Consider the following 27829-nt stretch of genomic DNA (forward strand, 5'->3'; position numbering starts at 1 on the left):
CCTAAAAGAATCACTGGGGGTTCTTAATGCCAGAAAATATTGTATGCACTTGTACTGTCCTGCCCATTTCTGTGAAAAGGTAGCAAAATAATATACAAAGGCTGTCTACAATCTTGAGGGATGCTAAAGTTTTCTATATTACTTTTTGCTTTTAATTTTTTTTCCTGCACTTTCCACTGGGTTGACAATGGTAGGCCTATTTTGTCTGTAAAACTGCTCCTTCAAGTAAAACCAAAAATTAATTTCAGAAAGTAAATAGCTTTAAACATTGTGCTCATCAATTATTTTTGAAAGTAATCTGAATCTTACAACTTCTCCTAAAATTTGCATAAAGATTCAGAAAAATTAACATTATTTTAAGACCCACAAAAATACCAAATTTGAATTCTTAATTTGGTTATTTTCTCATCTTCTTAACTTAAATAATTTTAAAGCTCATCTTCCAAAGAAGAGACATGGTTAAAAAAAGCAATTGTCCGGTTTTATTTTGTTTACATTGCACTGAAAATTTACATCATACTTTTACAAATCCTTTTTCATAAAAATATACTTCTTTACAAAAGTGTATGCATTAATATAAGAGGAGTAGCCAGTTGCAGAAGAAACATTTTAAACGATCTCAAATGTATTAACCTTAACATTAATGAATGAATAATAGTTATTGCAGTCATTTGAATAAACAAGAATAAATAACAACCAATGGTATAAAATATAAAACAGCATCCTTTTAGTAGAATACAGTTTGACAGAGTTGTATGAATATTCAAAACAAAGTGTTGTAAAATGATTTATAAGAAATTCATCAAATATCATAGAAATCCAAGCAGCAATCCTGGGTACAATGATTTTTGGTAGGCACTCTCTATTACGGTAATAAAAAGGTTATTTTCACAGAATTATGAATGTCTGAAAGGGACAATAACAGATAATTCACACTGGCTAACACACAGCATTTGTGAGTCATGCTATGAATGGAAGACAATGACCTACACCAAATAAATTACTGAGTTCCTGCTGAATAATCCTGATACGAAATAACTGTAAAACTAAAAACTGCATTTCATTAAAAGTGATTCTGGAATGTCTAAAACTCGTATTTGAGGGCTGTGGACTCTGAATTGTCCCTAAAATGAATGGATTGTCCCCAATAAAATCATGGCTTTATATATATATATATTTTTTTTTTTTTTCATTGCACTATGGTAATATATTCAATTTTAAATGAGCTGTAAGGATTTGCTTCCATAGAGTATGGGATATATAGATAAAATAGATGTGAAAACACAGTATTTCCAAATTATAACTTCCTGTTGCCTTGTAGATAGGATCCAAAGTTCATTGAAGTCTCTTAGAATTCATCAATTTCAATGGGATTGCATCATGCTTTGTGCACACATTATGTCAAAATGCTGAAGGAACCAACAGGTGGGATATGGTCTAGTTTTAAGTAACATGGAGTGAAAAATGGACTCCTAATTTTGATATAGGGATTTCATTTGTAAACTGCACTTTTTAATAGGAAATATTAAATTATGTTTTAACTTTGAAACAAATGCAAGATGGTCACTCCTAAACATTCTTCAACATTAAAGGAACATAGTCACATACAAAACTCAATTCATATTAGATTTTTCATTGTAAAATTTGTCTAGATAGATGATTGGCAAAAGAAATATATAAACATTACGATTTGTGGATATTGTTAATAGAAACAGAGAAAACGAGCTTGACTTGGAACATGAAAATGAAGCAAGATGTAAAGCAGGGAAGAAAATTCATTTTTTAAGGACATGAAATTTTAATTTTTTTTCTGTGATATGAAAAGAGTAATTTATACTTGCTGATTTCTAAATACTACATCCTGGACTCAGAAATTCAACTGTTCTGAAAAAAATAAAATTACTCAGAAATTCAACTGTTCTGAGAAAAATAAAATACTTAATTGTCTGAAAAAGGAAAATAGATACAAACTCATGAGAAAGATGTAACATATGACTGTTAAAGAGAAATCAGTGACCTATTGTCTCCTGTAAGTATAGCTCTTATTTTCTACCTATATCTTTTTTTTTTTTTTTAACCCAGTCTCTCTATTATAGTTTTTATAAAGCACAGAATACTGATAGTGGATGCTCCTCCAATATATGCAAATATGTTTTATGTTTTAGAATAACCTCCTTTTTTAAAAAAGCAAATAAACTGTGAGTAGCACTCATGGAGTGCAGCAAAATTTTTTAAAACTCTCCGTGGCATACACAAAGAAGAATTCTGATCCAGTTTATGAAAACCAAAATCAAAACAAATTAACTACAACCCAGACTTGCCTATCATCCTCAGGAAAAGGTGACCCACTAGATCCTGAAAAGTGTGCTTTAATTTTTTTTTCTCATTTCTTTTTTTTTTTTAAGCAGTGAACTGTGTGTGCACTGTGTTGTGTGTCAATTCCCAGACTTTGAAGACAAATCAGTACCACATTATACCATTGTGCAAACAGTGTTCAAGTTGGGGTCAAATCGTACTGCTTTTCCTTCCACTGACTTTGCATTTGTGTCATACATGGGGTTTTCAAAAGCAGCTTGTCCATTATTATTTTCATGTACAGAGCATCCTGTGTACTGTGTTTTAGGTGCAGTCCTGTAGAAGAAAGACAGAACATTTGAAACTGCATTTTTCCTTATAATGTTTTAAGAATCAGAACAGAGTTTAGCTCCCAATTACAATTACAGGAGCTAAATATGACATCTTGATTTTTTTACAATATTAATTAATTAATGTATTAATTAATACAATGTTAAGAATTAGTACTGTCTTTATCGATGTTTAAGGGCTTTATGATTCCTTGGAAATGGCGTTCACTTAGAAACTTAGTTAACAACCTTAGAAGAGGCTGTCCATTGTTATTGTATCTATTATCCAAGTTGTTATCCTTTCCACTTTGATAATCAGATAATAGAGTACAACAAAATCTTGTAAAGACACAATAATTCCCCAGTCAGATGACTGAGCTTTCCTTTTTCCCTTTGGAGACTCAGCAATTTTACCAAGAATAAGTTTATAGCTGAAATGCCCTCTTTTTCACCAAATAGCTCAAAATACCAGAGTTCAAACCCTTCAAAGTGCTTGATCTATATTGCTATACAAAATGCATACTATATTGTAAGTCATCAATATAAAAAGCCAAGACAAGTGCTTACAGCATACAGCTAATAGCAAATACATAAAAAATTACATGGGCAATTTTTCATATGCTGGAGCAATTGAAAACAAGTAGTGCTAATTAAAAATGGTTTATAATAATGTTATCCTGTAACATGTATTACTAGTAGTATTGTCAGACTATCAGATGTAAATCACCATTTTAGCAGTTATTATGCAATGATTTGTCTTGGCATTAAAGGAATTAAGGTTTTTTTAGCTATTAAATGCTTTAAAGCTACTGGAGAAGCTTACTGCATCCAAATAATTAATAGTGGTCTCGGTTACATGAAAAAACCTGATGAATTTAGACTGATGAAACTGAAAAGGCCGGTGGCTATTTTAATGAAATCTCTTAATGACATAATGTTTGCATATATAGTTGTATGCAAATAAACTGGTCAGGCATTAAGATAAATTACTCAGGATATGATTCGATTCTGTCACATGAAGAAAAGAATAAAGGTGATTTATTGTAAATACACAGGAAATCTACCAATTGCATTATTCAGCATATGCCAATAATTTACAGCATCTATTTTATCATGAAGAGATAAATTTATAAGATTTTAAATAGGTAGGAATGGAAGTATAGCACTATGTAATAAACTCAAGTCTTAGTTATTATACCAGATATTAATAGACATAGAAAGAACTGTCTACATGCATATTTTGCAAAGCCTTTGCTGTTTTACAGAAAACTTTATTTACACTAGCAAAAACTGAAGACAAAAAAAATCACCAACACTTAGAGGAATAGAGGAAGTCTGTATATATAATTTGTACCTACCTTTGTTTATAAAGATAAAAGCCAAAACCAGCAAATATAAGGGCAAAGAAAGGCACAAGGATAGCAATGGCCACTGAACTACTATTTGTACCATGTGGTTGATTAGAAGAATTTGAACCCTCAGACATGTTAAGACCTAAAAAAAAGAAGAAAAAACAATTAATATCGTATACATGTCTGTTATCAGCAGCACATACTACTCCATAATCTTTGGAATTCAATAACACCTTGTTACTGGGTCATTAACATATGTTCTGCTGCATACATACAGCTGTATGCTGAGGGAATTTGAGAATATACCATATTCTGATCAATATGTGGATACCACATATTGGCAGAACAGTACACCTATTCTGGTACAGTAAATATAGCATAATTCTGCATGGGATTCAACTTTTGTATGTAAGGAAAACACATTACTGTACTGCGATATGAAAAGTCAAATTTATAATAATGCATATGTTAGGTTGATTATATTACTGGTTTTATTTGTATATTTCAGTAATTAATAAATACTACATATATAAAACCCAAACATACTATCAAGGAAAAGGTCAATCACCTGAAAAGACAAATTGAAAACTCATTGCTTCCTTAGGTGCTGCTATTGACACACAGAGTGAAAGAGATGGAAACAATTTTGAATAGTTAAAGCCAGATATTGATGAAAAAATAGAAATATGACCTCCTGCATGGCTGAAGAATAGATTATCTACACAGACAAGTTATACCTCTTTTAAATGTGAAGAAAGGTTATAACAATGGCCCAGACATTATAAAAAACATTTTTTACAGAAAAAGTGTTTGGGCATTGGTATGGGCCGGCCAAGGAAGTGGTGGAGTTACCGACCCTGAAGGTGATTAAAAACAGATGGGATGTGGCACTCAGTGTCATGGCTTAGTTGATAAGGTGACGCTAGATCATAGGTTGGACTTGATGGTCTCCAAGGTCTTTTCCAAACTAGTTGATTCTGTGATCCTCTAATGCATCTTCAAAGTTAATTTTCGAGATTTTAACTTAATCATTTATGAATTGCTTAGGTCAAAATGTTTTCTGAATTTCTTGACTGTATAAGACAATATACAGAAATTTAAAAAAAACAAACAAAACACAAAAAAGGCCCAAACAACCATCCATGGCTGAGACCTCAAACAACCAACCATGTAAGGAAAGTTGTGTGAGAATAACAGTCAAAAAATTTTATTTCAGAGAAGCTAATTTTGAGTTTGTGAGCATGAAATAATGAAGTGATAAGCATGCTAAAAAAATCTGTTCAAAGATTGTGAATCTCTTTATAGTGATATTATTGATTATATTAGCTAGAATTAAATCTTGTATAGAATTTGACTCTTAATCATTCTTTTCCTCGAAGTTATGCACCAATAAAAATGACCTTCAATATATTATAGAAAGAATCTCAAACATATAATCCGAAAATTAAATGAAGAAATATAATTTTTGTAATAATCTATCAAAACAATTTGCCAAGGAAGTCTTGCATTTAATTTTTCCTAGATGACTTTAAAATATTTTAAAGAAGTTAATAAAAGGAAATAATTTATTATATTCATATAAAGAAAACATTTCTTGATAGAGACATTCCTAAAAATTCTGGCAAAGTAATTTGCATATGAAATCACAGTGAAAAACAAGATCAGTATATTTTACTGTGACTTAGAACTGTGAAAGAGAAAAATTTGACTTTAGATTCCTTCTTTCCATCACATTTAGGAATTAAAGGATTTCCTGATTTTACTGAAAGAAAATAAGAAGGAACTATACTTTGTGGCTGAAAGAATATAATTTTTCATCCACATATAGGAATTTTACCTGAAGGTAAGAACTTTATCTAAACAGTCATTATATTAGTAAAAAGGAAGTCCTCTTCTAAGGCACTCCCAACAGTATTTTATCATTTAAAATTCAGTATAAACTAAATTCAAATTCCCATGTAAGAAATATCACAGTTCTTAAGACAACATTAGAAAAGAAATTAATTTCTTATCTTAAATAGCACAACAGAATGTTGTGAGCTCTGTTACTCTGTTACACCTGAGCTCTGTTACTAAAGCTCTCTTAGTATAGAAACAAGAAGTTAATTTTTATGACATAAACACTTACCAAGTAAGACTTGTTTTCTTCTTAAAAGTAATATAAGTATTTACCTGCAAATATTTAGCAGTTTACCTCTTCTAACAAACGTTTAGGTGAAATGGTGTTTCAGCACCATAAGCGAGAAATCAGTTTATCAAAGCATTCTACAACATGGTTTTTCTAGATAGCTGTTAGGATATGAAACTAAATGCATTTTACACATAATTGGATATAAAAATTGCTCAAAATATTACAAATGAATATGAATACTAAGCAGTAGACTGCAAGTCATCTATAGCTCCTTCCAATTTAACCACCACTTAAATGACAGTTTAAAGATATTAATAGTTCAATATTCTATGAAACATCAATTCTGTAACATCTTGCAGATACCCTCATACTACTGGATACAAGAAAACTGAATATGGAACAAAGAACTAGCAAAGAATTTGAATTTTTTTAATACCTATTCTTTGAAGCCCAAATTGTCCATAATCTTTACCCTGGATGAATCCTTGAAAAACATATGTTGCTCCATCAGGTTCAGCAGAAACCTGTAAACAAAAAATACTTTGAATTAAATGAGGAAAACTTTGTTGCAAGTTGCATGTATCTATTTGATAGGGAGCTCTTCTATTCTATATACTAAAATGCTTGATGGTTGCTGTTATTCCCCATTATAAACACCCTCTTTTTCTAGGAAATTTATATATAAAGTTCAAAAGAAAACACAGGACTGTTATAGGCACAAATTAGGCATGGTGGGTTATGGTCACATATGACACCTTACACTACCTTTAACTGTATTTTTTTAAAACCACTAAGACCTAAAGTTTCTGGTAGTTCAAATGCCAGTATTATACTTCATAATTTTCTGTTTTGTTTAGGAAGTAGATTGAAGAAGTTATATTGCATATAATCTTAAGGATGAAAGTATTGAGGTTTTAATTGCTAGTTTTAAACTAAATAAAATACCTCAAATTAATTGAAAGTTCTTTTGATTTTTCTCAATGCCTGTCCCAAAGAGCCATGGACCAGAAGAATATTGAATAAGGTTTTGGTACAAGGGCAAAACATGCTAGTATAAACAAAAAGACTTGTGGGAGTGAGGGGATGGTTGTGATCCCATGATTATCTCTCTTATTACAGTAAGTACAGTCTAAAGTAGTGTACTGTATACAACTCGAAAGATACTTGATTCTAAGAATAGTTATTAGGTTTAATTTCAGTGTTTTCTAGGTAGGTTCCTTCAAGCTTTTCCCTTAAGCTTCCCTTTCTCAAGACACAGTATGTCTTCAGCAGTGACCTGAAGTTAAGTTTTCACTGAAGACCAGGTGCTTTTCTTAGGTGAATTTTTTATTTTGGGCTAAAGCAGGCCTCTTTGTGCTGTTCCAAGACTCAAAGGAAAAAAGGTCAAGTAAGAGCAGTATGTAAATAGCATATGGAATGTAGGGAATATACTGTCTATTTTTGTATACTTAGAAGTCTGAAAGTAAATTCTTTGCTTTTGCTACCTCAGGAGCATGTTCGTGAAGCCTTAAGTTTGTACAAGCCAAGAGAGTTAAGCCTTTTTACTAGTTAATTTCTTGCTCAATAAGTTTAGTTTAGGGTTGTCATTCTGCACCTTTGAAAAAATAATTGTTCAACCACTGCCACTTGTTATAAAAATATAAATTTGTATGTACAATTCAACGTACACATGGCATGTGCAAACATAGTGGTGTCCTTGTAGTGCTTAATCAATAGGTGAAACATAAGAAAACAGAAAAATTCATTAAAAAGTCAGATGGTGTAGTAAGGATATATCAGTGTTTATCCTCATCCAAATAATTTTAGGCTCTTTGTTTTCTAAAAATTCTACTTTTGTCTCTATTTATTCTTGGAAGGCATTTCCTTTTCATGGTTTAATCACATCCCAGAAACCTGGGTTATTTAATCCTCTCCTTTACCTCTCTTCCTCTCAGTTATGTGTTCTCTTCTTCTCTGTTTTAAAGAATAAATTTGGATCCAGAACCCCAAGGGGCCTAATGCTAAACTGGGGTAATCTGTTTTGTTTTCCATGTACATGTGACAGTTCATCTTTTTCAAGGTATTTTTTAAAAAGCACCAAAAAGTAAAACATGTATCCTAATATAATGATCAGAATTGTTATTGTATCAATAGAATATAATATTATCATATAATGGGTTTATGTTTAATTATTATAAAAATTCTAAATATATTGGAATAAAGAGACCTACGAGAAAGACTTCTGTACTAACACGCATTATATTTTTGCCTACACTCTCTGACTTTTCCCATATTTTCCCTTGGACTGGTCTCCTGCATTTTTCAAGAAAATTTTCATGCAATTTAATGAATCAGCCCTGCTAAAAAGATTCCATTTGATATGTCTAAGGATTTTTTGGATATAAAAACCAGCATGATTTCAATCGTACAAAAAAAAAAAAATTCTCTCTTTTGTAGCAGAAATATACTCACAAAACCATCCATAGCCCATTTTTCCTCTTTCAACTTGCTTGCAGATGTATGGGAGGGTGCTTTAATGAGATATATGTGGAGCATTAACCGAGCTTCCTGGCTTTTATACACTCCTGTAGAATATAGTTTTAAAAATTCATATTTGTGTTGACCAGAAAAATAATGTCATCTTTGAGAATAAACACTTCATCTCTTGTCCTTAAGAGGAAAAGCAGGAAGAATAGGTACCAATTTTCAACATTGTTTGTTTAAAAAGATGCACTCTATTTTGAAATTATTTCAATCATCGTAAGATTTCCATAGAAACAGATTTTAGCTTAGCCTGTTGAGAAGAGACAAGGGAAACTCCATACACACAGCTGTTACTTCAAGCCTTAGGCAGAACATTGACAGCAATATGATTTGAAATTGAAAATATTGTTCTGAATCAGGAAGAGTGTATTTAAACCTCACATCCTTACTTTCAATATATATAATTTAGTCATTACTTAGAAAATGTGATAATAGGAACATCCACACACAAATCTGACTCCAAAAGCTGCTGCTAAATTTAAAAAACATTAATTTGAAAATATTTTTTTACAATTGGATTGTTCTTCATGAGTGAGGATAGTCAGTTACAAACCAGTTTCTTCCATATAATGAGAAGACTTGTATGCAACCTTATTTACTTTGTAGACATAATTATTGACTCATTCTTGTTCCTGAAGAATAATTATTTAGAGCTCAAATATTATTACTTGTTAATTTGGAAATGAAAATAAAATACCACAATATGTTTAGTGATTTTGTCTTCCATTCCTAATTCATATCTCTTGTGTACATGCCTAAATTGAAAAAAACAGAATTCTTCTCCACATTAAGGACTGGTGATTGCCCTATAGGAGGTATCATTACATATAAATAATCTCTGAGCTAATGAGAAGACTTACTTTCATGTAAACATGCACTGAGCTCAGATGAATGAGCCTTGGCAAGATGCGTTTATTCTATGTATAATTACAGCAAGCACAGGTGTCAAAACAAAAAGAAGTAAAGATAGATGCATCAAATGATGGAATGCAAAACAGTAAATTATGGAGGAAGAGGGAACTACTTTTCATTTGAGAAAACTATAAACTGAGTATAGGTGAATTCAGCTTCCTAGCATGTAAATGTATTTTTTTGATCCATCCCTACTTTCCTGGCTCTAATATACCCTTTCAGTATACAAGATCTCAGTGTTCTATTTTTAGAGCAGGGAAATAAAAAATATTAATTACTTGACATGTGCATTAATATTAAAATATTAAAAATATTAATTACCTGATGACATGTGTAATGCCTATACATAGAGTGGAAAAGGGCATTTGGAATCACATTTGTGTCTAGTTGAAAGGAACTTTTATTTGGAGGAAAAGTGTTTTGAGTGAGAAAATACAGTGGTTTACTTTTCTAATTCTAAAAATACAAAATGCTACATCTGTTGTTCCTAATATCATCAGAGAAACTAAATGGATGAAATTAATAAAACAGAAAAAATTCACACACAGACAAGACAAACATAGTTATCAGTCAGAAAACATTCAGTCCACTCTCAAGCATGATTCTTCAAAGGACACCTACAAAATAATTGAAAAGACAAACCTAGTGATAAAAATTCACCATTCTACTCAACTTAGAAGAAACACAGATTCTGAGGCTCATTAGATCCTTCCTGTAGACCACCCCTCTCAGCAACCAGGAGATCAGGCCCAGCCAAATAGGCTTTTGAAAGGCACATCTTGCTTGACTGCTCTGGGCTCCTTCCATTATAAGGTGACTCAGTAGATGAAAGAAAAGCTATGGATGTCATCTCACTGAACTTTAGTAAAATCTTTGACACCATTTCCAACAGAATCCTCCTGGAGAAACTGACTGTTCATGGGTTGGACAGGTGGACTCTTCACTGAGGAACAAGCTGACAGGCTGGATGAGCTCAGAGATATGTGTTGATTTGTGTTACATTTAGTTAGTGGCCAGTCACAACCGGTGTTCCACAGAGCTCGGTGCTGTGGCTGGTCCTGTCTAATATCTTTATCAACAGTCTGGATAACTGACAATCTCAGTCAGTTGCAGATGACACCAAGCTGGGCAGGAATGTTCATGTGCTGGAGGGTAGGAAGGCTCTACAGAAGGATCTGGACAGTTTGGATCAGTGGGCCTGCACCTGGGTCACATCAACCCCAGGCAACCCTACAGGCTTGGTAGGCCCTGGGGTGCTACTCATGGCTGAACATGATCCTTCAGTGTGCTCAGGTGGCCAAGAAGGCCAACGGCATCCTGCCTTGTATAATAAATAGGGTGGTCAGCAGCACCAGGGCAGTAATCCTGCCCCTGTATCTGGCATTTGTGAGGCCACACCTTAAACCCTGCATTCAGTTTTGGGCCCCTCATTACAAGAGAGACATGGAAGTGCTGGAGCATGTCTAGAGAAGGGCAATGGAACTGGAGAAGGGTCTGGAGCACAAGTCTTACAAGGAGAGTCTGAAGAAATTTGGGTTGTTTAGTCTGGAAGAAAAGGAGATTGAAGGGAGACTACATCCTCTCTTCAACTACATGGAAAGAAGTTGAAGCAAGGTGCATTCTGGTGCTTTTCCCAAGCAGCAAGTGGTTGGATGAAAGGAAATGGCTTCAAGTTGTGCCAGCAGAAGTTTAGATTGGATCTTATGAAAAAATACATCACTGAAAGGGTTGTCTGGCATTGGAACAGGCTGTCCAGGGAAGTGGTGGAGTCACCGTCCCTGGAGGTATTTAAAAGATGTGTACATGTGGCACTTCAGAGACATGGTTCAGTAGTGGATTTGGCAGTATTAGATTAACTTGGTTATCTTAGAAATCTTTTTTAGACCTAAACAATTCTAGGATTCTAACTTTTTTTCTTTCTTAGAAAATCTAGTAAGTGTCAGCTCTAGCTCTTCCCATGTTCATTAGGTATTTCTGACTTTCTAGGTCAACATATATCAACCTCATATTTATTATTAGTCATTAGGCTACTGTGGGGAAATTTTGTAATTAAGAAGTAATAAAATCTCATGAACAGTACATGAAGTTTATTTAAAATGTTTAAAAGAGAAACATGGTAATTAATATGATTCTTTCACTCCTTATTGACTATTAACTCCAGATATAGTAAAAGCTCAAAAAGTTAAAAAAAAAAAAAAACAAAAACAAACAAAACAAACAAACAAACAAACAAAAAAACCCCAAAAAAACAAGGGGAAGGAGAGAACTGGAAAAATCCCTGCCTTTGGAAAGGAACTAAATGCAATGAAAATTTCTTTGATAAAATAATAAAATTTAAGTTATGCAGAAAGTTACAGGAAACAAATGTATGTAAGACAGAAAAATAAAAATAAAATAAAATAAAAGGAAATTTAGTTTTTCTTAGCTCATACCTGATAGCAGCAATTCCATATTGCTGTTTGTAAGTGTTGCATTTACTCTTCCTGAAGTTGCATTGAAGCTGGTGACTGTCAAAGTCATGGGTTGCTTCTTGCTTTTGTAATTATAAGATCCTTTCCATATATAATTTTGGGCAAATACATCATCAGGAACTATACAGATGAAAACATATTTCAATACATTTTGTGATATTTAGTACTTAAAGAGTCAAATAACCAACAAAAGATATGATAAATAATAGCATTTTCTTTCCTTTACTCTTTATAAATCTACTAGACATAATCTTCAGATATAAAACATAGAAACCTGGCATAAGCTTTTATGAAAGAAATGTATTTGCACTGAAGAACACCACCACAACTACACCTTCATCTGCCTTTGTCCTGAAATGTGGATCTGTCCCAGCATTAACCCAGTTTCAGAAATTCTAAAAGCTTTAGCCAGAAGAGCATACTCCACTCACTGTAGAATCTTTTCTGTGCCAGCATAGACAACTAGTGGCATATGGCTAGCATGAAATTTTGCAGAAATTATTATCTAGATATCAAAAATTTTCAGAAGCAATTTCTTTAAATGACATAAATTATTATAATAATTTTCTTTATTAACTAGTCAACTTTTCTAATAAAAAATATATACGTTTTGTCTTGTCTTCAAATGCTTAAAAACATTATGAGTTTTACCAGGAGAAAAAAATTAATTCTCTAATTTAAAATTTAAAACAGATCATAGTCTGACAGGGGAAAAATATGCTAGATTTATACCCTCACATTTAATACTTATCATTAGTGAACTGAAAAATTATTAATTTAAATAATGCTATTTCAGCAAGAAAATAACCCCACCAAAACAACAAAAAGCTACCTGTGATATAAAAAGTAATACATGCAAATCTTTAAAATCTTAACATGAGATACCTTTCAAACAATTAAATTAAAAGTGATTTAGGATGGGCTAACTACATTTTCCAAAGTAATGTACCAGAGTTATCCCTTTAAGAATCACTATTCAAAATCAGCACTTCCACATTATTTGAAGTGCTTCACACTGGACCTAAAGCATTGTGTTCATGTGTGCATTGGCATCTCATGTCAGATAAGTAGAGAAGAATATTTGCCCTTTTCTCTCTCATGATACTCCTAAAATCCAAGACTGGGGCACACTGGAATACCCACAGTTTTCCTTCATCATTTATTTTATGCAATACAAAGACAGGTCTTCTCCATGAAGGGTAAAGGATCTTTCCTAGTTTTTTTGTCTCTGTACATGTATGTATATTTGTATATGTTTCTTGAAAAAACATGTAGATACTGGACCTGTAAGCAAGGTGGAAATGCTCTGATGCTGTTGATTTGTAGTCTGCCTGGAATATATTTTCCTATTTTTAGGAAAACTGATCTTTATGTGCTATATTGGCAGTTAACTGGGATTGCACAAAATGAATGAAAATTTTCTGAATTAAAAACTTGATGTCTACCATTCTGCAGAACATCATTGAAAAACACTGTTTTGAATTAGTACACAAAATGTTAAAAAAAGCCCCAAATCTCCATATGCTAAAGTACTACTTTTCAATCTTATTCATTATCAGTAGAAATTCAATCGGTTTATTATAGCCAAAGGCTAATTTTAATTATGAAGACTGCTCTTTTCAAAAAATCTCTTCAGTGGACAGAGAGTTTGTCTTGTCAGGACATCCAAATATGGTCTTCAGCAAGTCTGTTAAAACTGGAGACTTGAGCCAGAATTGGAGAGATTACCTTGTCTCAGTTAAAATTAGCTTTTTCTTCTAAAGGCTAAATTCAAGGCTAATACTAAGTATTTAGGTAAAGCAATTTAAAATAGAGATATGTAAAAAAAGTGCAGGACTGAAGAAAACTGCAAAACATCTTTAAATTATTTCAAGGTGAGTAGTACAGCTTCTAAATAGGTAAATTGCATAGAATCTTACACAGAACCCAGTGTTTTCAGTGAAACCAGTAAAACTCTCATTACATAACAGAAATTATATATAGATATAAATTTCACCATATGATAGATGAACTTCAAAATTAGGGAATAATTAAATTATCTTTTCCCCCTTGTTAATCCAGTGCTTCATCTAATGTCCTTTACACATTCTAAACCACACAGTGCAATCTCACTAAACTGATCCTGACTGTTTTTTCTACAGAAATGGTTTATAGCTATACAAACCCTAGAGTACTTACCACTTAGTTTGGGACTTGGTGTTCCCAACGCTGGTCTGGGATCCTTCACTAATATTTTAGAACCAGCTGTTAAAAAGAACAAAAGATATAAAGATAAATCAGTAGCAAGATGTTACTCAGAAACAATAAAAATAATTTCCGTAATGGAATTTATTTGTTTAAAAGCATATAGGATGATGTTTAAAACTCAAACATAAGTGAGATTTCAGTTGGTATCAAACCTTAGTATCACAGGAGCACTGGCACACAAATTTCTTCTGTTCCCCCATATCCTCCTAAATCAGGCACCTGGATGCTATTAAGTCATTTGCAGCTGTCAAACAGTGCAAGGTTTCACTTCAGAATCCATGTTTCAGAATTTACAGTCCTGGACCATGCACCTAATATGTGAGATGCCTTCTAATATAGCATTGAATCCTGGCTATGTCACTTGGATTAGGAACAGTGAATAGTGCATTGACTGCAATGTAAGACCAAAAAGTGAAGACTTAACAGTGAAGACATAACAAAGGGAGCTTGAAATAATTTCTCTCCAGGACTTAACTATCTTCAACAGTACTGAGTGAGACATCTTGTGTTCAAGACTGAAAACCCATAAGTAATGCTTTAATCTCTTAATATTGAAGGAGCAGGTCCCTGATTCTTTAAAGGATAACAACAGAAAGAAAGAAACTAAAGAGACTCTCCAGAGTATCTCCAACTGCTCAGGTGATATGAGAACTGGAAGTTGGAGAATATAATTTCTTCTCTGCTTAGAGCAGAAACTCTCCCACCACTGAAGATGATGAGCTAAATGCACTAGGACTGTATAATTTCTTGGAGATTAAGCTATTTTTTTAACTAATTTGGATTCATTGGAAGATAAAGAAGACAAATAATTCTGCCTCCTAATGTAAAATATTCTCATGTAGCAGTAGAGTCAATTCCCTGCTCCAACTGTGATTTCAATGCTTTGTATTTTGGGTCTTGGCCTTGAACCCAAGCCTTTTCTCTTCTATCCATGTTCTAAAAAAATACACAAGAAAAGAAACTACCTTGCCCTAAAACTGAGTATTTTTCTGCATAAAATGGAAAATTTTGCAAGGAGGACTGAGAATATTTTTATTGAGAATAAATTTTAGCTTTTTTAAAAGGTATTTTCTTGTCATGTATGTTAAAACTGTGAAGAAGCAAAGGCAGGGGTTGAAATGCAACCTAAGGTTCTCATGGACTGTTACTACTGATTGATTAATCTCTATTTCCTCTCTGTTTTGAAAGAAACTTACTAAGCTTCACTGTACATTGTTGACCTGGAGGGCATGGTTCAACAGTGTATGCTTTCTGACTACATTAAGTTCATGTTAGAAATATCTGGATCACACTTTCCAGCTGGGCTTTAGCATAAAAAGATGATGAGTCAATTTGCTTTGTCAAATTGAAAAATTTCTAGTCAAGTCCACAACTGAAATTTGAAATACAAAATAAAACTTAAATACTAATGTTAGACACAAATCCAAAACTAAAACTAGTTAACTATGAAGTTTAAGTTTCTAGGTCCAGATACTTGAGTTGGACTCTTAAGATTTCAATTTTGTATTTAAAGCATCAAATTCTACTTTTATTCCCCTACACATCCCTGTAGAGCACTCAGCTCTAAACATTTTATTCCTTTTCATGTATTTCCAAGTTATTTTTGTGAAGTTCACAATAAGAAGTGAACAACTTCTTCTAACAGCAGCAGCAGAAAATTCTTGAATCAAAATACAATCTAGGAATCACGTTTAGCCTGCCATAATACTTTCCAACTACTGAACAAGTCATAAGCTTCCTGGCTGCTAGCTTTCTAGCACTTTCCCAAAGCTCTGCTTTATTCTCCCCCAGCACTTGCCTGGCATGCAATTCCAGGACACCTGTTTTTTAGTAATACAAACTATTCATTTCCTATTTCCCTTCCAAGCAGCAGTGTTTGGCTACAAAGCCTTTGAATGCCTCTGCAAGAGCCCTGGGGATAGCCACATCTGAAACATTAGGTAACAGTAATCTGAAAAGGCCTTTAATTATTCAGGAAATAAAATTCTAAACAGTTCCTACAGTTGAGTATATTCTTTATCTCACATGAAAACCTCCTTGCTCACCATGACTTGGCTATGGTGTTTTCCATGTCCTATCGTGACAAAGTGGGTAGTAAAAATTATAAACAAAGGTGAGAACAGCAAGGACAAAGTAGATACATTTTATTTTCTAGTAGTATACAGTTCCTTACATAAAATTATAAAATAATAAGTAACTCTGGATTAATTTCACACAGTGATTCAGACATCTCGGACTTTAGGCATCTTTCTCAAAAATTACTAAAAATCATTCAATCATTTAGGTTGGAAAAGACCTCTACGATCTCAGGGTCCAATAGCTAACCTAACACTACCAAGTCCTCTGCTACATTAAAATTCTAAATGCCACATCTACACATCTACTTCCACCACTTTCCTGGGCAGCCTGTTCCAATGCTTGATAATTCTTCCTAATTTTTCCTAAAATTTTCTCATAATGTCCAACCTAAGCCTCACCTGGCACAGCTTTAGGCCATTTCCTCTCATCACTTGTCAACTTGAAGAAGAGACCAACATTCACCTTGCTACATCCTGTTTTCAGGTACTTACAGAAAGCAGTAAGGTCTCCCCTCAGAATCCTTTTCTCCAGGATAAAGACCCTCAGCTTCCCCAGCCTCTCCTCATAAGCCTTCTGCTGCAAACCTTTCACCAGCTTCATTCCTCTTCTTTGGGAACAGTCCAGTACCTCAATATCTTTTTGGAGTGAAGGGTCCAAAACTGCACACACTATTCAAGGTGTGGTCTCACCAGTGCCAAGTACTGAGTAACCACTAAGCAGGTCAGTTTGTTATAGAAAAAGATTTGATTCATCAAGCAGGACCTGCCTTTCATAAAAACATGCTGACCGGGCCAAATCAAATTGCTGGTGTGCATGTGCCAACTGCAAGTAAAGAAAACTACTGAAACATGACAGATGGCAGATGCAGTGGGAAACAGAAGAGCTTACCTTCACAAACTGGAACCTTCCCAGTCCATGTGCCATCAGACCTACAGGCTCTGTGCTCTGATCCTCCTGCCAAGAAGAAGCCTGGCTGACAAGTGTAAATCAATGTATAACCAAGTGACGGAAGATCCATTCCTGCAACATTAGCATGACTTGGTGTTTCTGGTTGTTTACAGCTGTGAGCTACAAAGAAAAGATAAAATATCTTTCTGTCAAAATGGTGAAACTATTTCTGAAAAGATAATATTTGCCCATTCTGACAAGTAACTAGCAAAGTAAAAAAGTCAGTAGAAATTACATATTAATATATTTTAATTCACATTATAAATTACTATATAGTCTATAAAATATCACCACGAGTCAGTAAATACACTCTTAAACATGGACCTTCCAATTCCAAGGCACCAAGAACAGACTGAAATGCACTTGCATGAGCAAAATTAATTGTCTGCATATGAGAACAGAAAGAGCACACACCATACCAGACTTAAAAGCAATCATGTCTTGTGACTTACACCACTTATGATATCTATGTAGCATTGTATAAGACTAAGTAAATGGTCAGTTGGAAAACACTGTGAAAGGTGAAGGAGAAATTTAAGGTGAGCTGGAAATATCAGAAAAATTAAGTTACCATTTCTAATGTCATATGAAGGGTCTTATATATTTCACCACAATGTGGGATTTATGCGTTATCTCAAAGACATTGTTCATACCTCCAAGAGCAGAGTTCACCTTTCAACACACTAAGCTACTGATTTGCTGTTTGCTTAAGATTAATGCTAGCACCAGCTGAAATAATAGTAATACTGTTTCCTTCTGTGGGTATGTTCTCCATTCACCGAAGTGATTCTATAGGGTCAGACCTTACAAGGTAAGACTATTTCCAGAAAAAATACAGCTGATTAGCTGAACTAGAAAGATTATCCATGATCTTATGTCTTCAGTAAATTATCATTATTTAACAAAGTGTAAAAGATCTATGAAATGAAGGGCTGCTGTCTATACTCAAAGAAGATTCTCTCTATTTCAGATTCAAAAATTTCCAATTGCAAACACTTTTTTCTGATCTTAAAATACTGTGACTCCTTGACTGGGAAACAGTTCAAACTCTTTACTAGAACTGATTTTAATTATATGCTTTCCTATGTATTTTAGAATAGGGTCTTCTGATATGTCCTATTCCCACCATCTCCTCTCTGAGTTGGAAGGGTTGCACCCTCTTTTTTTTATAGTTCTACTGTTATACAAAAATTCACTCAGAATCATATTTCTAGCTGCTGTAAGCTAGTAATGCAGATTTCTGTTAACTTTCAGTTAATAAATTCATATAGATTATGACAATATTACTGCAGCTAAATAATCTAGATTAAAAAATTGAGGAAGGAAAAAAAATTATAATTTCTTACGTATACATTCTGGCTGGATGCCACTCCATGTAAGATCAGGAAGGCAAGTTCGTGTTGTTGAACCATGGAGCAGGTGTCCTTTTTTACACTGAAACTGAACAACATTTCCCACCTGTTGAAAAGTAGAAAACACAGTAATATTGTTATGAGCAACTATCAAGCTGGGATTTTTTTTCCTAAATTTGATCACTCCTTCACATAATACAGACTTGATAAGTTGTGATTCCCTTTCTCTGGAAAGTAAATTAATTTTAGAGAACAATTTGATATGAAATAAAAAATTGCTTCATTCTCAGTAGAATTACTCTCCCCCCAAAATTAGATCTGTCATGGAAGAAAATCGAATACTCATCCTCTGTGGTCTCTCTAGTGTGTTGCTTTGGGCCTGGAACAGTTGATGAACTGTGAGTATGGAAACAAAGCTTATGGTGCCTTCCCCACTCTGGGCCAAAGGAGAGCCAGGTGGGCAAAATTGCCACAAACAAGGGAAGTCTCAGAACTGAAATGAGTATTAGATTCTGCTGGTCTTTTGCTGAACTAGATCCCCCTTTGGGGAATGCTGGATATATTCACACGTTATAATGAGAAATATTTGATTAGAGTAGAAGGGACTGGTCAACAACACTGTCTCATGCTTCAGAATGTTCCTATGATATTTTAATTTTGTTTTTTGATGAGAGGAGGTAAAGAATAACAGCTCTTCATACCACTTTGATAATAGAAACTGGAACACAAATACATTACAATTTACAATAGCAATTCATCTGAGATTAGTTTTTAATTATTATCCTTATTATGGGTATGTGTTGCATAAAAGGGAAAATAGAATTCTTACAGTTTCTGCACAAACATAAAATGGAATAACTTGTTCAGCATGTTCAGTCATGGTGACATTGATGAAAATGCAAATAATTCTTAGTTTCCATCAAAAGCAAGGAAATTAGATTAGAAGTACATCATTCAGAAAGTATTGTATTACATAGTGTGAGTGCTTAACTCAAATATTAAGGTGCATAGATCATATCTACTGTTCTGCAGTGACCTGTATTAATATATTTATCAAGTCATGTTTAAACAAGAAGTTGAAAACGTTAAACTCTCTGTGACAGTACATTTATAATTCTGGTTTGGGTATAATTTTTTTATTCTTTTGCTTACATGTGTAACACTTGTTTCAGACTGATGCTGAAAGGTAAAATGTGGATTATTTCTTGATAGTTTAGTAATGGGAAACAGCATTTCACTGCTACAAGTATTCATTTGAAATTTTATAGTACTATTCCATTTCAGCTCAAGTTTCTCATCAGAACAAAATTTAATAATAAAAAAACTCATGAACTACAGATAGTAGCTCATCAACACAGGATGTGATTTAAAATTAATCTTTCTTTATTTTGATCTTTTCTGTGTTCACTGGACTATGTAATTACTTTTAAAAGATTTGAAGGAAATACACTAAATCACTTGCATGATTAAGCAAAAAGCAGTAACGTATGACAAGTTTTAGAAATTGCACCAAGTAGCTATAGAAGCTTTTTTTTTATTTCATGGTAAAGATCTTAGTTAAAACAATCACCATCAATATATTACTTTTAAAAAGTACTAGCCTTAAGAAAGATGTGTTCATATGACTACATCAGTGGACAAGGGAAGCACTACAGATACCATTTTTCTGTACTTCTGTAAAGCCTTTCACAAGAATCCCCCAAAACATCCTTCTCTCTAAATTGGACAAAGATTGATTAGATCAGTGGACTGTTAGATGGATAAGAAAGTGATGGGACAGTCACATCCAGAGGGTAGTGGTCAATGTCTCAGAACCCCAGTGGACATCAATGACACATGGTGTCACTCAGGGTTCAGTATTGGAACCAGTGTTATTAAATATCTTCCTTAACAGCCCAGGTGAAGGGATTGAGTGCACTCTCAGCAAATTCACAAAAGACACCAAGCTGAGTGGTGTGTGTGACACATTTGAAGGATGAGATCCATCCAGAGGGATGTAGTAAGCTTGCTACAGAGGGACCTGGACAAGCTTGAGAAGTGGCCCATGAGAACATCCTGAGGTTTAGTAAGACTAAGTTCAAAGTGCTGCACTACACCTTATAGCAGGGGTGCGCTGGGATATGAACAGATCAAGAGTAGCCCTGCTGAGAAGGGGGTTCTGGGGGATGGGAGGCTGAACATGAGACAGCAATGTGCACTTGCAGCCCAAAAAGCCAGTTGTATCCAAGGAGGCACCAAAAGCAGCGTGGGGCAGCTGGTTGAGGGAAGTGATTCTGCCCCTCTACTCTGTTCTGGTGAGATCTCACCCAGAGTCCTGCATCCCACTTTGAGTGTCTCAGCACAAGAAAACCATGGACTTGTTGGAGGAAATCCACAGGAGGGCCACCAAAATGTTCTGAGGGATCCTCCTATAACGAAAGGCTGAGAGAACTGTGTTTGTTAAGCCTGGAAGAAAGAAGGCTTCATTCTGACCTAATTGTGGCCTTCCAGTAACTGAAGGGAGCCTACAAGAAACCTGGAGAGGGACTATTTACAGACACATGTATTGATAAGACAAGAGGAAATAGATTCAGAAGAGAGTAGGTTTAGACTAGATACTAGGAGGAAGTTCTTTGTTGTGAGGGTGGTGAGAGACTAGGACAGGTTGCCCAGAGAAACTGTTGATGCCTCATACCTGGCTGTATTCAAGGCCAGGCTGGATGGGGCTCTAAGCAATCTGGTCTACTGGAAGGTGTCCCTATCCATGGCAGAGGGGTTGAAACTAGATTATCTTGAAGGTATCTTTCAGCCCAAACCATGCCATGATTTAATGGTTTCCCAAGAAACACAACCTTTATATATGTAAGCACCAAAGTGGCATCAAAAATGCAACAGTTGCCCAAGGGATGAATATGTTTAAGAAGTGCTGCCATGCTGTTCAAGATTACAAATAAATGAAACTAATATTAAAATCAATATGCAATAAAAATATTATATTAATTACATAGACTATGTATAGTAATTATTAAACAAATAAAAGTAATTTTTAAAAAGTTTTGCGGTGTACTTTGCAATATTCTTGTGTCAGAGGCACCAGATGGCGCTACAATACAGTAGTCTATGCTGAAAAAATTCCCAGTCCTGAGATGTTCAGGTTTGTTCTAAGTTTTATTCTACAGCTCAAGAAGAAGCATTAGTACTCTGGGCAACAGCATTTGCATCCAATAAAAAAAAAAATAGTGCTTGATGTGTGTTCTATAGCTGACTTTTCTATAGTGTCAGTTATAGCTTGGATATTCCCATAATTAACATAATAACTTTTTTTTTCTTTTTTTTTTTCTTTTTTTTTCTTTTTTTTTTTTTTGCTATACCCCAAAGAGTGTATATTTGTTATTCTCTAACAGGATAATCTGAGAAGAAAATGCATAAATCTGAGAAGAAAATGCATAAATATCAACTTGCATCCATTTATAAAGTACTCCAGATAATGTTTTCACCAAATAATATGAAAATAATGTATAACAATTATCAAAAGAATAAGTTATTATCCTTCTTATTTCTTATATTTTTGTAAGAATGGAAGATACTTCTAACTCTCATAAGTTACTCTACAGTCAATTTTTTTTCTTAGATTTCAGTTCACCAAAGAACATGAAGATACTCTAATAAATTTCTCTGTCCCCAGTAATTTGTGCTGAAGAATTGAGAAGCTAAGGGAATGCCAGTTATTTATCTTCAGTAACTTTCAGCATCACATTTTAAGTGAATGAAAATATGCCTAATTAAGTCTTCACTATATCTGTAGTTTGGTAACCCACTAATACATTATTGCTCTTATAACAGGGTTTTGAGTTTGCAAGACTGTTGGGCAGAAGCTTGACAGGCTTTCTTTGTCTGAAAGAGTCTTGAGCTGCCTGGAGTTTTGTGTTTGCTTTGGTTTTGTTTTGTTTTGTTTCTAAACTTGCTTTAGCTGTAAAATTTAAATTTCCTGGATCAGGTAGCTATCAGGTTTTATGCCTTTCTTTATCTTTGTGTGGTACAACCACAGATTTATATCCATAGCAGAAAAAGGAATCTAGTATGTGCAGAATGATATATTTCCCACTAATGTGATGAGGTACAGGGAAATATAGGCCTGGTGCTGGAACGACAGCAAAGCCCTTGAGAAATGCAAGACATCAGGATGCTGTGAGGAAGACTACAGTGTGACTATGATAAAAGATACAATACAGTCTTAGCACTGGAGAATCTGTTGCTGTGAACAACTCACCCTTAAAGACATACAGGCCTGGACAGGATCAGATTTCAGAGATAAAAAAGAACAACGATATAACATAGGTGAAATGTACCTTATAGTACAGATTGAAATATGTGTGTATAATAATGAGCTGTAGTGTGAGTGGTGTAAAAGTGTGTTAGAAACATTACAAATAACCTCAGGTGAAACTTGAGTGACAGAGATTAAAAAAAAAAAAAAAAAAAAAAAAAAAAAAAAAAGAAAAAGAAAAATCATAAAATCATATTTGTGCCAGTGAAGCACTCCAGATTGTGACACTGACACATTGACACCAGAGACCTCAGGACAATGAGAAGCAGGAAAATACATGGTGTCTGATATGGCTTAAATTACATTTTCATTGACGCAGTGGTGGTGCCAAACATGCTAATGGAGAGAGCTATATTGTAGTAATACAACACTTCTCTTGGAACTTCATCTTACAATTTAATCAACACTGAAGTTTTTATAAGCATTACATTCACAGAAGGAGATTATTTGCAAGGCTGCTCAACATCTGCAGATCAAGTTTCATATAGAATTTCATAAAATAGAACCCAAGAGCTAGCAGAGGGCTATCACTACTACATTGTGTCTATTTTCCTTTTTAATTTAAGACTGCTCTTTGGCTCAGTTTAGGCCACAATATAAGGGAAGATAGGTGAATTTCTACAAAACATGTTGGAAAAGCATGAGAAGTAGTAAATCTTATATATATGACTGACTGATCTAAGCAGTTCTAAACTGTTTCTTCAATTGAGTTCAATACCTTGTGTTACAATAGCTTATAGAGGAAGTGCTATAAGCACTTTTCTTTTGCTAGGAATATAGCTGAAGAAGTATTTCAAACCCCACAGTTTCTTTCCAAGGAATCATTTATTTTCCAGATTACAGATGAAGTCAGTATTTGCTAAGTTCTAAAGTTATTTTGTCTCCATTGTAACACACTGCTGAAGTAGATCTGTCAAATAAAAATGGCTCAGATGAAAGGTAAACGTCCTAGACTTATGTATTCATAATGATTAAAGCAGATGATGCTACTCATTTCCATGTCATGCCAGATATCCAAGTAGCACTAAACTGGTATTTTGATGTTATTTGAGCACATAAGAAACATGATCTGCTTCTGCCTGAAGAATTCAGTACTGAACAATAAAGTCCATGCAAAATTATGTTGCCTCTTTTTTTACAAAGCTCTTTTTTAATAGTTGAAATATCATTCAAATGTGACGCGGTGATACTGGTGCTTTTGTTATTGTAGGTTTCAGGAGGTCAGGTTTAGACACGCCTTTTAGTCAAGCCTAGAATTATCTTCTGTTTGCCTGAACTTTCAGTGCAATCAATGAGACAGGAAAACAGATAATCATGAGTAGAGGAAAAAACAGGAACAAAGCAATGGTGCTGTGGAAGCTCATAACTTGATATCAGTGTTGTGAAAAGCAAGTGTCAGTGAGTGATTTTTGTCAGATAAAAGAAGAAGCAGTGCTATTTAATAAAACGTACTTAAAACAGGATTCCACATATGAAGTCTTGAATTCTAAGTGTGAGGCTATAGCTGATATTTTTTATGAGACAGAGAAATAAATTTAAACCTTGACAATTAAGTTAATTAAGTTACTCTACTAATATTAGTTTAAATATAAAGTATCTAAGAGAACTATAACAAACAAACAAAACCCAAATAAAACAAAACAAAAACCCCACATTTGTATTTTGGAACAATTTATAATTATTCTTTACCTTCCTGCTATGGATAGAAGCAAAAATCCCTATTATTCCATTCACACAGGAAGCTAATTATAGCATAATATACATTAATTAACAATATTTTTGTGATTTTAAAGGAGTCATAACATTATACAATATATGATAATGCAAAATTTCTTTCTGGGATCTACAGACAATAACTCATCTAAAACAAATCATTTTCACAATTGTTTCCACCCAATCAAGAACTAAGCTCAGCTTCATCTGTATGACTGATAATTCTACTCTGTTATGTATTAACTAAGCAATCATACTTAGAGTAACCAGAAGCTGCACATTCAGTTACTACATAAAATCAAATTCATTGTGTGAACAGGAGAAAAAGTTGCTGGCTGGGTAAGGAGACTAAAGCACATACACCTTAAATACTGGGCACTAACCTTATACCTATTTACAATTTTAAAATTTTTCTTTTTAGAATTTACAGGGTTGTAAACTCTGCCAGCATTTACACTTATTTTATGAATGATTTGTTAATTGACATTTTGCTTGATATTTTAACAGTTTCATGTGAGCTGTGAGTGATATTTTACTCACAACAACTACAGCACAAATGAGAGACTGCCTTACCTTCTACAATGAAAGCTGATTAATATGTGAAACTGTGATAATAAAATTATAACAAATGCTTAATAAATTATTTATTTGATACAAAGTTCAATAAAGAGTTGTCCTCTAGGATAATATTGTATTATAACTAAACAAAGTTAGCCAAAGGTCTGCCCCTACTTATCCTATCTTGGCACAAAGCTGCACTTTTAGTTCCTAGAGAAGACTTAGGCAATTTTATTATCACTTGCATATGATCGTGATCTAGCACAATCTGAAAACCCAAATATTGCTAAAAACCAAGCCAGAGTAGTACTGCATAAAGGCCACCAAAATGATAAACCAAAGAAATTTTTGACCATTAAACTTTCAGAAGTCTTTAGCTACAATTTGTTTTTAAAAACTAATTTAATTTTGCAAATTTGTACAAATTTCACCCAGCCCATTCTTGCATTTCCAGCCAACTGCAGTTTTTTATTCTCCTCCTACTAGACAGAGACCCCATACAGCTGTGGAGCTGCTAGGTACTGCTAGAAGCTGCTGTTTATCCCTTTTCATATGCCTGGAGCTTTCAGCCCTGACATCAAACACAGATATTGCAGGATAGATTAGGCTCTCTCTTCACAAGATTCCTAGCAAATTATAAGGTACAATTTTGCATTTCTAAACCATTCACTTATGAAAACATCTCACTGACATAAGTGCTTTGTGTGAATTAGAAAATCAGCAGTTCAAAATAATTTTCAGTTTCACAATTCTGAACAGAAATATGTAAGAAACATATGTAAGCACCATTTGCCACAACACAGCCTTGTATAAAATGTGGTCAACAGTCTCCAGGGAGCATCAGGCAGAGCAGTGAAAACAGGTCAAGGAAAGTGCTTCTTCTCCTCTGCTAGCCCCAGTGAGTCACAAGTGAGTGCTGGGTCCAGTGCAGGGCTCACCAGGGCAAGAGAGACAAGGACAATATTTGGTCCAGTGATGGGCCACAAAATTGATTAAGGGACTACAGCATCTGAAATACAAGGAGTAGCTTAAAGACCTGGGGTTATCCAGCCTGCAAAAAAAAAAAAAAACAAAACCCTGGGGGCAGGACAAGCAACAGAAGCAAATAATCTTCAGTGGTGCCCAGAGACACAACAAGAAGAAATAAGTATAATTTGAAACATAGAAAAATCTCTTCAAAACTAAGAAAAAAGTGTTCATTTTCACTGTATGGGTGATCAGTTTGGAACAAGATGCCCAGAGGCACTGCTGAGTCTCCATCTCTGCAAATATTCAAAACCACATGGAGACAGCCCTCATAAACCTGTTCTAGCTGACCCTGTTTTAAGAAGGGGGAGTGGACTAGAAGTTCTCCTAACAGGTCTGGGACTCTGTAATTCATTTGTGGTTCCAAACAGATTTTCTCTCAAGAAAAAAGGCCTGGTTTTAGAGTATGTCTATACTAGCAGTTTGACACACAGTATACATACTTTCAAGGAGAAAAAAGCCTATTTAATAAATTGTAGGAAGCACTTATATATTGGCAGGAGATACTGAAAGCCTTCAAAGTGAAATCAAGGGGAACTTGATCACGAGTTTTTCATGTAGTGCATTGCTGATAGGAACACAGTGTTAGTGTAATCTAACAGCTAGAAATAAGGAAACAGAGTAACACAGCAGCAAACAACTCTTACAGAAGCAGTCTCTGAACCTCTAACCAGATGTTTCTAGACTTTGAGGTAGGATAAAATATTTAAATATTTATGCAAGTTAATAAAAAAAAAAGTGTACTCTACCTGATAGCCAAATGTGTTGTTTTGTGACCCATGCCTTGGGACTCCTGGATTTTCACATGCTGTACGAGTAGGTTCTAAAAAAAATTGCAATATATTAAAGACAAAACAAATTACAGTATTTTAATTAAATACATGATTGTATGACAAAATTAAGCTTGATCAGCAACATGCAATAAGCCAATCACAAAGACAAAAATAAAGTGATTTGATTCTTAGTATAATAACACCAAGATAATTCAAAATAACGGAAAAATCCTAAAATGACTTAGCAAGAAGAGGAATAATAAGCATTAAAAGAAATTTAAATTCATGGGCATAATCATACCTATGCATCGAGGAGAAGAACCACTCCATGTTCCATCTGCTTGGCAAATCCTGGTGCTAGAGCCAACTAAAATAAAAGGAGGGTTGCAGCTGAAAGAGACTTCTGACTGATAGATGAAGCTTTTGCCTTCTCTTTTCCCTTGAGCAGGTATTCCAGGGTCACCACAAAACGTTGCTGTGAAAAAAGACATGATAGAAATTGAATGTGGCATTTATTAAAAAAAAACCAAGAAAACAAACTAACAAAACAAACAAACAAACAAACAAACCCCCCCCCCCCCCAAAAAAACCCTTAATTGACCTAAGTGAAGAAATTACTTCAAATTTTGTATTTATTTTATTAAACATGGGTCAAATATGGAAACATTTAATAGGAATTCAGAGAGACTAGCTATATAATATTTAGTCTGCTAGATTGTACTAATTCTGATAGTTGTTCAAAATGACTATATATGTGCTTGATCAGTACCTCACACTTAATAAATCAAATTGACAACTTATTTTATTAAAGTCC

The 27829-nt window shown here is 34.0% G+C and overlaps 1 protein-coding gene across 3 annotated transcripts in view; it reads right to left on the reverse strand.

Moving 5' to 3' along the window:
- Positions 1–1503: 1503 nt before the first annotated feature.
- CSMD3 (CUB and Sushi multiple domains 3) overlaps positions 1504–27829 on the reverse strand; it is a 585002-nt gene continuing 558676 nt past the window's right edge. For all 3 annotated transcript variants that reach the window (XM_053983153.1, XM_053983147.1, XM_053983136.1), the window contains 10 exons: positions 27317–27490; positions 26992–27065; positions 18634–18745; positions 17228–17407; positions 14192–14257; positions 11975–12133; positions 8559–8671; positions 6544–6631; positions 3983–4118; positions 1504–2631 (listed from right to left, as the gene is read on the reverse strand). In XM_053983153.1, the coding sequence (XP_053839128.1) occupies positions 2472–2631; positions 3983–4118; positions 6544–6631; positions 8559–8671; positions 11975–12133; positions 14192–14257; positions 17228–17407; positions 18634–18745; positions 26992–27065; positions 27317–27490 (1262 nt within the window). In that variant the 3' untranslated portion in view covers positions 1504–2471. The remainder of the gene's footprint in view (positions 2632–3982; positions 4119–6543; positions 6632–8558; positions 8672–11974; positions 12134–14191; positions 14258–17227; positions 17408–18633; positions 18746–26991; positions 27066–27316; positions 27491–27829) is intronic.

This window comes from Vidua macroura, chromosome 1, assembly GCF_024509145.1.
Source record: "Vidua macroura isolate BioBank_ID:100142 chromosome 1, ASM2450914v1, whole genome shotgun sequence".
NCBI classification, from domain to species: Eukaryota; Metazoa; Chordata; class Aves; order Passeriformes; family Viduidae; genus Vidua; species Vidua macroura.